Genomic DNA, 13788 nt, shown 5'->3' with positions numbered 1-13788 from the left:
TTTCAGTGTGCCAGGCTAAATATCAAAAAACACTACAGTTCAATTACCTCCTGCATTAGCTGAACATTAGATCACTCATGAAGGAGGATTTAGTGCAGAACTAGTGCAGAACTGTTGTGAATCCGTGTACCTAATGAACTGTGCAGTGAGTTTGTTTAGTGTCCTGTTTGAATTCAAGATAGTCAAAAAGATAAAATGAAACCGAGGTCCAAAGTATATGCTGCACACGTACGTAAGCACACACGCACAAAGGTAGGCCAAGGACAAAGCCACACACATTTAAACACACAGCCTGTTTAAGTATTTAGATCATAAACTCATTAACATCAGCAGTAAACTGCACCAATCTTAAAGGAGCAGTGCGGCAAAAATGTTGAATAAGCGGAACATAAAAATATGTCGAGTCAAAGGACGGAGTCAGCTCATCTTCCTTTCCTGCTTGAAAAGAAAATGCTGTCAACGCTGTATACGCCCGTAATTAAACTTTCCCTCCTGATTCCCATGAAAGATTTCTGTAGTGCCGCAGCACAAACTGGCAGCAGCCCCTGCATTCCTCTGTCAGCTGACTACTACACTCTCACTGTGTGGTTGTGTGTGTGTGTGTGTGTGTGAGTGTGTGTCTGTGCGCTAAGCCGACACACACCTCAGCTGCTTCACTGAGATGTACATGTGGAAACAGGACGGGACACAACCCCACACATCGACACAACAAAGCACGCACACGCACACACAACCAACCAAGCACGCGCACACACACACGCGCACACACACACACACACACCCCAGTTCTTACCTTGTCTACAGGTAGTGGTATCGGAGCCTGGATGACACTGGAAGAGGACGAGAGGGGAGAAAACAGTTTGTCACTATGGAAACAGCAGGGAGGAAAGACACATGGAGTAACCACGGCGACAGAAGGAACAAGAAGAAGGTAACTGAAGGCCTCTCTGGTTTTTCACCTCCTTGTTTGTTTCCTGTTTCCAAGAGCAAAACAACCAAAAAACTCTCGGAACAGTCACTGAACAACAATGTAAAATGTGTTTTCCATTATAAATGTGTTTGGGTTTTTGTTTTGTTTGTTTTTTTCCATTCATTTTTCCCCATTTATTAATGGAATTTTAAAGCCAATCCCAGATCAGTGTGTGTCTGAAGCCAATGGAAAAAAAAGCTCCTTATTTTAACATTTTTTTTATTTAGCGTGTGTTTTTAGTTAAGAGTTAAAAGAAAACACTAAAATGTTTTTTTTTTTTTTTTTTTTACTCCACCCGTTACTGAGGAATAGTGAACCTGGATAGTAGTACAATTAAAAAAAAAATCCACTGCTTGAGAGAGTAAAGGAATATTTTACTGATAAGTAAATATTGCAGAAGAATAAACAGGTGTGCACGTTCTCGTGTACGTGTTGCCTGCTGATGCGGAAACATGAATTAAAAAAACAATAGAAAAGAAGTTCAATATGCACAAAAAATAAATAAATAAAAATGTACTGCTGCCACTAAAATAAATTCTAGCACCTGATAAAACCTGGACACTGACACTGGGTAGTTCACAAAAGCAGTAATGGTTAAAATATAGTTTTCTTAATTAAAAGTATCAACATTATTTGTATTAGTCATTATCACAAGACTAGAACGATGATTACAACAATCAAGTGATTTTTCTCAGCAGTGGACCAACAAAAACACAACCTAAGTTTAAATGGTGGCTCTTTAAATATTTGTGCCTTCACATCTGAGACCAACATGCTGGTGACTCACAGTGGAGAAAAATGATTTTACCAGGTAATGAATAATATGAGTTTGTGTCCAGTCAGTGGTGTAGTCATCCCTTTATCAAACACAGGCGACACATTTAGGGGCAGAACTGGTTTGGACGTGAGCTCTAGTTCTGCCTTAAAACAAAAAACTAAACATGCTTTTTTTTTTTTTAATCTCATGGGAATGTGAGCATAACATATTTCCGTGTCGGTGATGTGAATCTCATGATCTGCGTCTCAATTTGCACGGACAGTCGACTAAAGCTCACAGCTCATTAAATGCACTGATGGGTTTATTATAGCTGTGACTTCAAGTTCTGGACATTGGTGGAGCTCAGGCTTCACTCCAGCTCAGTGATTCACTGTGATTCATTTACTCGACCGCAACAACGCTCCAATTTCCAATTTAACACACTTAACAGCCACTGCAGTGTTTATCTGACGGACTGACCCTTTTAGCCGGAGGTCACTTCAGTCACTGGTTCCTCTGTGTACATTCACATGTACTCAGCCTAAAAGTAAGAGGTTCGGTTTTTGAAGCCACCCAAGGAGCAGCCGACGGCTCCGAGAATACACACCACAGTGTGAACGGATGGACGGGTACATCCGCAGAGAAAGAATTATTATTAATCTGAACAAATTCTTCTTCTTGTTCTTACTGGGTGATGCAAGAATCACAGATACGTGGTCAGCTTGGTTTCGGTCCGGCTGCTGGACCTGGGGATTTACATTGTACTTTTATTAATTATTTTTTTGTTATTAAAAATATTTCTTTTACTCCACAGGAAAGCAGAGCTGTATTTGCTGTTTTTATGTGTTTCTAATGTGTTCTGTTCAACTTTCTATCGACTATCCAGGTTCAGTATTCCTGAGGAGCTGATTGAACCACACCCTCCTTTTCTCTTACATTTAACACAGACGAAGAAGAAAAAGTCAAACTGTTTCGTAGTGAATGCGGATTATGTTCATCTCCAGAGACGTTTTTACCACATATGCAAAAAGCTAACCAGTAAAACATAGTAGAACATCTACACATAAACCATTTACCAACTGTGGTTCTGCAACAAGAAAAGTAATGATTCCCTTTAACGTCCTAAATTAGAACTAAATTCAAAGACAACTTCGTCCTATTATGAGTCAACGGACTCCTGTTGAATTCACTCACGTATTAACAGTGAGTAGAAGTTGTGACCGTAGTATTTTTAAAACCAACAGATGATCTGAGTCACGGTGTAGAGGGGTGGGGGGTTTGGGAGGGTCACCTTGAAGTCTTGCCCTGTCGCTCACTGTTGTTTTTATCCACAGCACTGAGATCTCAAGGCACCACAAGGTTTGTTCCAGAGGGAGTGACGACCAGTCGAAGATTACTTTCTGACTACAGTCAGAGTTCAGGAATGAAGGTAAACTTGACTCTGGGTGAAGTATAACTCGACTCTGTTAATGGGTAACAACTCCAGCAACGGCGCTCTCCTTCCTCTCCCAACAAACGTGTAGCATGAAGTGATCGAATTACATTTTAAAAACTAGGGTTTGATCGAAAGGAGATCCATGACTTCCAACAATACACCCATTGAGCCACCACAACACCAGACAGTCACCACAATAAAAATCATTGATCATTCAATAGATTCGTCTGCTACAAATTCACTACATCAAAATGAGGTCACGAGAACGAACCAACACAAGTTGTGCGGTTAATGTTGACAACTGTTGACGTTAAGGAGCTTGTCGTCTTCATCGTTTACATAATGTCACTGAACTAACCATTAGGTAATTACAAGGAACTTGACTGGCGACTGTTATGACAATACGCTGATAAAATGAGGCTTTAGATAAATGCAGCCGATCTTTCACTACTTCAAATAATGGTTTGATACATTATAATAATCTACAGATTAGTCAGTGGTTGAAGAAACTAATAGTAGCAGTTGTTGTAATTACCACATGACAAAAGGCCTCACTTCACTTACTTTTACAACTCAAAGATATAAACAAATGACTCATTTTTTGAGACAGTTTTTGGACAAATTTTGTTTTGAGTAATGTTTTTGGGGAAATGCATAAAATTCTGAGGGGCAAAACCATTTATGAAGCATGAAACCCAATAAGAAGCAACTAGTTACAGGAAATAAGTCATAAAATATTTCTAAATGCCGGCTACTGACACCAGGATGGAGGATGATTCCAGCTTCATTCATTCAGTCATGTCAGTCTGTCACGCTGTAATTTCCATCTCTATGCATAACGTCGTCTTATTCATGTCTGCTGCTGCTGGCGGTTCTGACTCCAGCATCATCACAGCAGGAGGCAACACGCTCAATTTCTTTATCAGCTTTTACTTCGCCAGTTCATAAAGCAAAGAATTTAATTCCATTAACCGTCCGGTTCCGCTGATTGGCTCAGGAACCTGGAGAACTAGAGCATGAGAAGAGAAACAGGAAGTGATGAAAGTAAACAAAACGACTGCGGCCCAACGCTGTACTACGGTTTGTAGCTCTTCCTGCTTCCCATTTTGAATGATGAATACTATGACTGCTGACGACTGCTGCCACCTGCTACGCTGAGGCAGATTCTGAGTCACAAGGTCCTGATTTGATTTAGATATTTCAGATTTCTAGGGATTTGGCTGAGCTGTGACAGAGATCATCACTGGTTCCACTTCTCTTCATGTTTCATGTGTCTTTTCCTTCGTGCAGCTCTTCTCTGTCATCACGCTTTTTAAATCCAATCAACTCTCTGAGAGCTGGAGCCTCCGTCGTGTTTTGGATCTCCCTCACACGTGGACTAACCTCACAAGACTAATCATGCGAAACCACGTCTCATGACGAAGCAGTGGGAACTCAAGAGGATGCAGGAAACGTATCCAAGGATTTTATGAATCAACAGCAGATCTTTCAAATGAAGATCAGTTTGATTCTTTATGTAAATCTACGATTATACTTTAAAGTTTATTACATTACTGCTTAACAACATGAAGAACTTCTTTCCAAGTAAGATTTAACAACACTGAAACTACAACTGGACCAAATTATTTTATTTACTTTTTCAGCTTCTAAAAATGCACAAGAATGTGATTTTCTCCGTTTCACGTCATTGTGAACTGAATTCCTTCAGGTTGTGAACCTGCCCTGGCAAATCTTATTATGCACCACAGCTCTGTGCCGCAGACCATGAGCTAAATTTAGTCCATTAAACAGAGCACAGCCAGTTTTTTGAAGCCGTAATTACAGAACACAGCAGAGAACCAGGCGAGTGAAGGATGCTTTCCACTTGATCTCTGGTGTTTTACCTGCATTCAGAAACCCAGCAGTCACCAGGACAAAGCACAACTCCTCGTATAAGAGCAGGCAGATCACTCAGAGCCACTTGGACATACTAACAGCAGAGATTCAACCTTGATTTATTGTTTTTTAACTTTCGGTTAAGTGACCGTGTTTAGCCGTGAGGCTCCATAAAACATTAGCAGCATGTTCTCGCCTGATGAGTCTCGCCTCGAGTCTAAAATCCCTGGCTGAGGTTTCGAAGAGCGGAGACGTTACCTGTCAAGTCTTCTTCCTGGATGTGTCGGCCGCTGATCTGCCACAGGCCAAAGTTCACGGTCTCTATCTCAGCCCGACTCAGCTGCTCCCGTGAGAAAAACCAAGCCTACCCGTCTCCTTCATTTTCAGAGTTACTGATTCTCTGCTGCTTTTCCGCTTGTGTGTGAGTTTAGTCATCACATAACACAAACTTTCTTTCTGCTCGTGGCTCCACCCCGTCTCCGAGCAAAACAGCTGATTTTCTTCTTTTAACTTGTGCAAGTTACTGAAGCCCCACCCCTCTGGGAGCTCCGTGTGAGAAAACAAGTTCCCCTCTCTGCTGCACCTACGAGTCTTTACTACTTCTATGATCTGTAGGGTGTCTCGGATAACTGACACATACCTGGAACGTCAGGACGGGGACGGGTGGGGTTATTAGCTTTAGATGGGATAATACTTCCAAGTGGAACTGTCACGAAAATGAAACAGGTCTTTTAAAACCACATGACCACAAGTATGTGCGACAGCTTTAAGGAAATACAGATGGTGATAACAGGTCGATAAGGGAAACAAAGGACGGCTATTCTGTTGTTAAGCAACGACTGGAGGCGTCATATCTACAGGTCGGACTTATTTCAGAGTCAAATTATCCCTCACAGGAGATAGGGAAGGTTAACTGCACAATATCTGGGACCGCGCTGGGAGATTGTTCACGCAACTTGCTCTAAATTTGTGTTGTTGTGTCACCACATGAATAATAACACGAAAAAATAAATAACTTCACACTGAATCATCGGGGCAGAAAGCTGCTGCTGATCATTTACAAAACATTTTCTGGCTGCACCCCGGCCGGTGACGACACGGTGGGTGTTTTGCATTAGATTTTCACTCACTTGCCAGGTCATTAGACGCACTAGTGAACGCAGCCAGGCCTCGACTAAATCTTGAGTTCGTGAACGGTTTAAGATGTTGATTTGAGTGCGTGAATGGAGGTGGATTTAGTGCAGGGCCGTTGCATAACCTAATGTACCTAATGAAGTGGTAAGTGAATGTATGAGCTTGGTCATACACCCATAAAATGCAGGTGTTTAAAGGAAAACTCTTAGTTTTTTAAGGAGTTAAAATAAAAGATTGAAACCTTAATGAGACAGAATCAAGTTTTGAGAAAACATAAATTTTTTCTAATGTACATGTGTTTAAAGTTGTGTTTGGCAGAACTCATGATGCCTCATGATTAATACCAAAGACATTCTTCTGTTCTAGTTTGAGTGACAGAGCTGCACAGGTACATGATAAGCTGAGCTGTCCTTCATTAAAGACACTATCTGTTTAGTAAAATGTTAACCCGTTGAAGTAATTGTAATGTATGGATTCAAGATGTTAATCACTGTTCTGTCAACGCCGACATAAAAAAAAAAAACTACCAGCAATGAACGGTGGCTGTTTCTCAACCAGTAGTCAAGCAACGACCAGGAGACTAATTAGGCTTCATTAAGTCGCCTTAATAACAAGAGATCGCACCTCGCAGCGTTAGCCTCGAGTGACTCTGTGTGCTGACGAGAACAAGTCATCATGTGGAGAGAAGAAGGCAGGGCAGCGATTGGAGGCGAGGTGCACCTGGGTGAGGAGCTAGCGCCTCGAAACGGATCCACACCCATTGTCTGGACTTGTTTTGTAAATCCAAAGCGGGCGAGTGACGTGGAACGAGAACAAGTTATATGCAAAGAGGGCAGCAGAGTAGTGTCTGCCCCGCAGGGTAACACAGCTGATCTGTTCAATCGTCTAAAAAAAACTTCTCTTCTGCATTAAAGTTTTAAGTTTTGCACTGAAAACTGTTTGAATATTGTTTGTTTAAAAGAAGTGCAATACAAATACAGATGTTTTCCCCAAACGTGATGAATAATTGTGATTAATAATCGTGATTACAATACTGATCAAAATAATCTGAATTATCATTTTGGCCATAATCGTGCAGTCCTAACTTGAAAGCACCACAAAGAAACGTTCTTCACACCAGCCAGTGGGAGTAGGCTGCATTCATCACTCAGATTAGGAAACAGGAAGAGCTGCTTTTCCTTCGTAACCCATCGCACAGAGCTCCTACCTCCACTGATGCAACAAGATGAACTGGATGATAACGCACAGGTCCAACTACACACAACGGCGCAGAGCACATCAGAAAAGCACTGTAGACTCTCACTGACGCCCCGACACCAAAAATAGTTTGGCTGTTAACTGTAAGTTTCTTTATTGATTGCCTAATGGTTACCTTGGTGACAATTTGCATATTAATTAATTTATGGGAACAATTTTCACGGTATCTTCCTCCTACATGACCAAGTTGTTGTGGAAACTCCTGAAAGTTCAGATAAAGATGAAAAATGAGAAGAGTCTTCTGTCTGTGCCGTCTTGACTTTGTTCTCTTTCTTCACTTCCATCTCTTCTGAGAACGATCCCTCTGACCGACAACCTCCGAAAAACCATTTCAACGTGCTGAAAAACCACCGTCATGGATCTGATAGCGACAACGTTACGGAACCATCTACGACTGTTCTCCACTTCCTCCCGCAAACACTTCCCCAACTCTTGTAACTCGTTTATTAATACTACGCTCTGCTCTACCTCCACCAGTTACAAAGAAATGATTTATACACTGCACTTTTTTTTTTAATTAACAAGCACCACTATAGTATCTACCTTTGTAAATGCTTATTACTCAGTTGCTGATTTTTTCCCCCCCGCAGAGCTTATGTTGTATTAAATATTGCTTTAGTTAACTAGTTAATAACATGAATGCACAATCTCAATAAAGTTTAACTCACAGGAAAAAACTGAAAAGATCCCTCAGATCCTTGATGTCTGTAGTTTACAACACAACCACTCATTTAGTTGGTTTATACTTTGCAGGTTGAAGCAGGTTTTTAACTTTGACATTCCTATTCTGTGAATCATAGTATTACACATCCTGTTTCCACAGCATCAAATAAAAGCATCTTGATACAATTTGTGTTGTTATATAAATAAAATTGAATTAAATTGAATAACTAAAACAAAACTTGGTACGCTTATACAAACTATCCGAAATGACGGAATCCAGAATTTATTTGAAGCCTACTTTGTATTTTAGTTTTAAGACCAATCCAGTAACTAACATGGAGGGGGCGGAGCTTATGACCTATACTGTAGCCAGCCACCAGGGGGAGCTCTACTTGCTTTGGCTTCATGGTGTCCACATTTTTACAGTCTATGGGAGAAACACACATCGACCACTGAGTGTCACGGCTTTAAGCATAATGGCATAACCTCCTACATATTTTCTATGGAGGATGATTAATGAATCATATTTTCTTGAGCGAATAGTTTAGGATCTCCTGTTGGAAGCCCATCAACCGGTATTTCAGATTTGAACGTTAACTGTAGTTTTTCTGACTTACTGTTCAACAAAGATCCAATAAATTCTACTGAATGCCAACTCTGTTCAGGATAAACTTCTGGTGAAGACGACACGTTTCCCCAAAAGTGCTCTTTTAATTTTGGAAATCGACTCTTCGTTTGCCAGCACTGACAGCCGGAGCTAAGCCGAACCCGGGAGGCCACGTTTCAGTCTGTGTCCATGCAGGTCAGGATGCTTGTGTAGTGTTTTCCAGTTTGAAAGCTGGACAGAAAGGCAGCAGATGGCAGTGCCTGCCACAGCACCGTGCTCCGGCATCAAACGCACACATGCCACACAGAAAGAGCCAACCACAAACACACACACACACACAGTCACTCCTAGTACAGTAGGAAGCTCCACGCTGGGTCGGCTGCTGGTCAGCCCATTTAACTGTACACAAAAACACACTCAGCAGGAATCAATGCAAACTTCCCAACGACCACTTGACCCACAATACTTTTCATACGGCGCCGATCGAAAACATCAACACAAATGCAACATTTCCCTCGCGGCCTCGTCGGCTCAACGTCTGTTCAGCTCGTCAACAACTAGACTGACAATAATCTCATCACTACGCAAGCAGACATCGAGCGTCTGTGCGCGTATAAAAGCAGCCAGACGGGAAACGGTGGCATAATTTATATCGACCCAAGACCGAGTCAAACTGTGACCGGTTCATTCTGTCTGAGTATATGGACTCAGCCGCCAGTTCAATAGGTACACTAATGAATTTAATCCATTTAACAGAAGTCCCGAACTAAATGTTGTCTTCATGAAGGTTCTGGTATTCAGCATTAGACAAATAACTGAGAAAGATACTGTAACTGACACATGTTCCTATTATTTTGGCATTGCTGTCATGGGCTTAGGCTGAAAACCAAAACCTTAATAAAGTCAAGATTTAAAGCAGGTTGTTATATTTTAACTTCTCACGTGTGTATCTAACAAACTGGTAACTGAGCGTATTTGTGATGTTTTGGATAATCAGGAACGATTACTTCATGAAGTTTACTGGCATCAGCGCTGGACGTCCAGGTTTTTATTTCTGTTCAGCGATTTGCTTTGTGCTTTTGCAGAAACTGTTTTGTGGAGAGTGAACAACGCTAAAGAGAAGCAAGATATAAACTGAATTTGTCTCAACAATCAATACTTTGATAACTGAAAGTTGGCGTCTGTACAACTCCTCTGCAGCTGGACCTCAGCGGCTTTCAAGGAAACAGTGAAACAGTCACTACAGCGAACATTATACTGAGTCAATGATGAGATAATGTCAGTGTTTGTGACATAACTGGGATTGATAATGACCACTAACTCGGTGGCTGAGTTAGGAACACAAGTGAAAACGAGTGAAAGCCTTATGATGTAACAGTCTTGGGAAATAAAGGAGAGAACTCACTCGCTTCGTCTGCGTGCCTCCATCCCATCAGGTAGGAAGAGTTTGATTGTTGACACGATGCAGCCATGAGTGACTGGAGACACAGACAGACAGCAGAGACAATGATGTCAGCCTGAATAAAGCTTTAACATTTACATGGATTTCCTACATCAGCAAATACAGAGACTGAAGAAGGTTTATTAAATGAAGCCACTATAACAGTTTGTCAGGATAACGAAGGTAAGAGGGGATGAGGCTACTGCTGATATCAGTATTTCAGTCACACATGTCATAAAACTACAAAGACGCCTCAGAGACACTTGAACATGTCACAACTCTTGGCCTTGGACTTGCAGTAAACTTCCAGTTACAACATATATCATATGGACTCTTTTTGTGAACACGTTAGACAAGACGCCGTTTAAAGGAAGCATTGCTCAAAAACATTTCAACATGAAGGAGACAATTATTTGACCCCCACAATCTATCAAATGAGCTACATCTGTCCATCATCTCGGACAAGACTCATCCAAGATGCAACAACTAAGTGCTTGGTGTTGTTTGTCCACATACAGCAGCTGGACAGTACAGGCCAGTCTGAGACTGACTGGACTAAAGTACACAAATCTAAAAGGTTTTCCAGATCTCTCTACATATAACCAGGATTATGTTATGAATGAACCAGTGTACTTTAACTGATTTACCACAAATTACTGAATTCTTACCTCTAGATAAATTAGTGCATATTATTGACGCTTACTTTATATAATTTTATTTAATGTTAAGTGTATTTTAATTCTTTACTCTTGCTAAAGCTTTTAGAAAAGAATTTAAAATAAAACTTGAACGCCCTTTAGGTTTCCAGTGTGAGTATTAGCGAAGCTGAAAATCTGACCTCGATATCTGCTCTGCACTGTGTGTGTAAACACTGTGTGGACGAAAGGCAAAAATTAGCCTTAAGGCACCTCTGAGGGTTCGTCACGTCTAATCATCTCAGGGTTTTCAACTACAAGGCTGGAAAGAGAAAGAGAAGTCTGAATGTACACTGTGTGTGGTGTGTGTTGGCACCTTTACGTGTGTTCTCAGTGACGTCGACGCCGAACTGAATGATGTCTCCGGAGAGGACCTCGCAGGGCGGACTCTCCTCCGAGCCGCGACTCAACCTCTGGCTGTTGATGAAGGTCCCGTTGCTGCTTTTAGTGTCCTGCAGGTAGAACTGAAACACAAACACAACAGATCAGATCAGAGCCGTGTGAGGAAAACAATCTCACAAACACGAAAGGCACGGAACATTTGAGACTATGTGTCACATACTAGTGTTTATGTTATAAAGTGAAAGTATTTGCTCCATCAGAATTTACTATATTTTTGCATAGAAATGATTCAAAGCATCAGCAGATTTTCACACTGCTCCTCCTAAAACTAGACAATCAAACAAAATAATCATAAATATTACTTTTATTTACATTTATTTACTAAAGGAAATGAATCATTTGTACATATTGTATCTGTGAGTTGCAAATGAAAATGAACCCTTATTTCCAGTATCTCCTGTAATGTAACTAAACGTTACCAGTAAACACTGATCCATCATTCTCATCCGTTTTAGAGGGATTTTATCCCGTTCCTCAGAACAAAACCGCTTCAGTTTTGAGATGTTGTTGGGTTTCTTCACATGAACTGATTCTTCAGGTCCTTAATGAACGTTAACATTAGTCAGTGTAAGAGAGCACTTCAGTTGCTAAGAAGTTTCCCTGAGTTCCTTTGTGACCTCTCAGACTATTATTACTCCTGTGAAGTTTAACAGTCGTCTTCAATCTGTCTGACTGTGAATTACGGATTCAAAACTCACTTCCACAAAGTCGTGTTGTGTTTCTAAACTAAACAGGGCACAGAACAGCACCTCATCACACTGACTGAAAACACTTCTGAACATATGGGCTCTAATTTTCGCCTCCAAATTAACTCATCCTAGAGGAGCGCCTCATTTTGCAACTCGCTCGTTTTCCTGAATGAACAGATGCAAGAGTATCATTTTGATTCGTTTATTAGACGGGGTTCTCTTTGCTACTGTCAGGATTTATATGAACTGATGGTTTGAGTCAGTTTTATGCAGAAATGTAGGAAACTCAGAGGGGTTGAAACACTTCTAAGCAGCACATCACAGGCATAAATGTATGAGTGTCGCCATCAAACTCTGGGGTCAAAGTACAAACGAGGATTTCCTAAGACGGGTGTGAATGCAATATCTGAACAGGGCCTCAGAGTTTAAGCCTCTGTCATGTTTTCTATCTACGGATCTTTCAAGTACAGATTGATTTGAATCGATGTGAGATTTTCTGGTGAAGTGAAAGTGATGTTAATCTTTAGTGATTTTTAGTCAGACATGTCCACCTCGTCACATATCTGAGCCCCAAGCACCATGTCTCCTCTCAAACCCACAGCTGTTGCCACTTCTTTCCTCCTAGCAGCATTTAAGTACAACGTGATCAGTTGTTTAACCCTTTAACGTGCAGCGGGGTCGTATATGAGACAGCAGTAGCTTTTTCAACCAATCAGAGCTCTGGACACAAGTTGTGTTTGAGTAAATGCAAATTCTTCTGCTTTCATTGATAAAAGTCAAAATAGGATTCAACCAACACAACCAAAACCAAAAGAAATCAGGCGAAACCAACAACTTATTATTTTTTTAACTGTGTGATTGATTATTCAAGAACAGTAACACTTCTGACTTTTGTGATAGAAACTTCTGAGTCTTTGCTTCCAAAAGAGACCAAGACCATGAATGAGCTCCACATTTATCATGAACAGCATTCAATTTACTTTGGTTATGTTCTTATTTTTTTGCAATGATAAGAGGTTAATCCTGAAGCTGTTCTGTACTTCTACAGTCCACAAATATATAGTCACACTGACGACACGGCGACGCCACTTAGCAGCACGTAAGCACAGTCAACCATGAAAACACACACACAGCAGAAGAATCAACATTAACTTTCATTCATATGACACAGAAAACACACACCAACAACACAGCAGCACAGACACACACAAAGATTAAAAGACAACAATCAAACACAAACACAGGCCACGATTTTAAAGCAGATACAAGGACAAACACAGACACGGCATATATGAAATAACAGCGCACACAAACACACACACACAGTTAGCGATCTGATCTGTCTGTTTTCCGTTCCTGGAGTTTCATTCATCGGCTCTCCGTCATGACTGAACACCACTGTCCTTCTACCAGAGAGAAACTTGAACACTGGAGAGAGAAGATGGAGGGACTAACGGAGGAAAAAAAAAAAAAAAAGCAGCAGAAAGGAAAACAGAACGAGAGAGTGGGAGGGATGAGGAGAAGCGACTGGTTCGCTGTTTATCCGACGGCAGCGTGCTACGAAAAAGCTACCGATTCACATCTCCGGGTAGCCCCGCACACCGTTACCTCCTGTCCCCATGGTAACCTGGAGAAGGGGAGGGAGGGACTAACTATAGAGCATTTCACCCAGCAACAACACACACACACACACACACACACACACACACAATGCGTCACATGCCTCACATATGGCTCTCACACACTTATATCTACACACAGAACACATTACATCATCCACCCGAGCGGTGGTCGAGTCCGAGTCCGGGGAAAGTCGAGTTTGTGTCGCTCGTCTCCGACGCCTCATTTTCTCGACACAAACTC

General features: G+C 41.3%; 1 protein-coding gene across 10 annotated transcripts in view; it reads right to left on the bottom strand.

Moving 5' to 3' along the window:
* slmapa (sarcolemma associated protein a) overlaps window positions 1–13788 on the bottom strand; it is a 57667-nt gene that overhangs the window by 27752 nt on the left and 16127 nt on the right. For 9 of the 10 annotated variants that reach the window (XM_047582379.1, XM_047582378.1, XM_047582380.1 and 6 more), the window contains exons 2-4: window positions 11151–11298; window positions 10104–10176; window positions 794–830 (exon numbers count right to left, since the gene is read on the bottom strand). In XM_047582379.1, coding sequence (XP_047438335.1) covers window positions 794–830; window positions 10104–10176; window positions 11151–11298 — 258 coding nt within the window. Of the gene's footprint in view, window positions 1–793; window positions 831–5295; window positions 5526–10103; window positions 10177–11150; window positions 11299–13788 lie in introns of those variants that run through there. The other variant, XM_047582386.1, reaches the window with a different exon arrangement.

The sequence above is a fragment of the Mugil cephalus genome, chromosome 4 (genome assembly GCF_022458985.1).
Source record: "Mugil cephalus isolate CIBA_MC_2020 chromosome 4, CIBA_Mcephalus_1.1, whole genome shotgun sequence".
Taxonomy (NCBI): Eukaryota; Metazoa; Chordata; class Actinopteri; order Mugiliformes; family Mugilidae; genus Mugil; species Mugil cephalus.
Note: the sequence above shows the minus strand (reverse complement) of the source record. Positions and strands in the feature narration are given on the sequence as shown.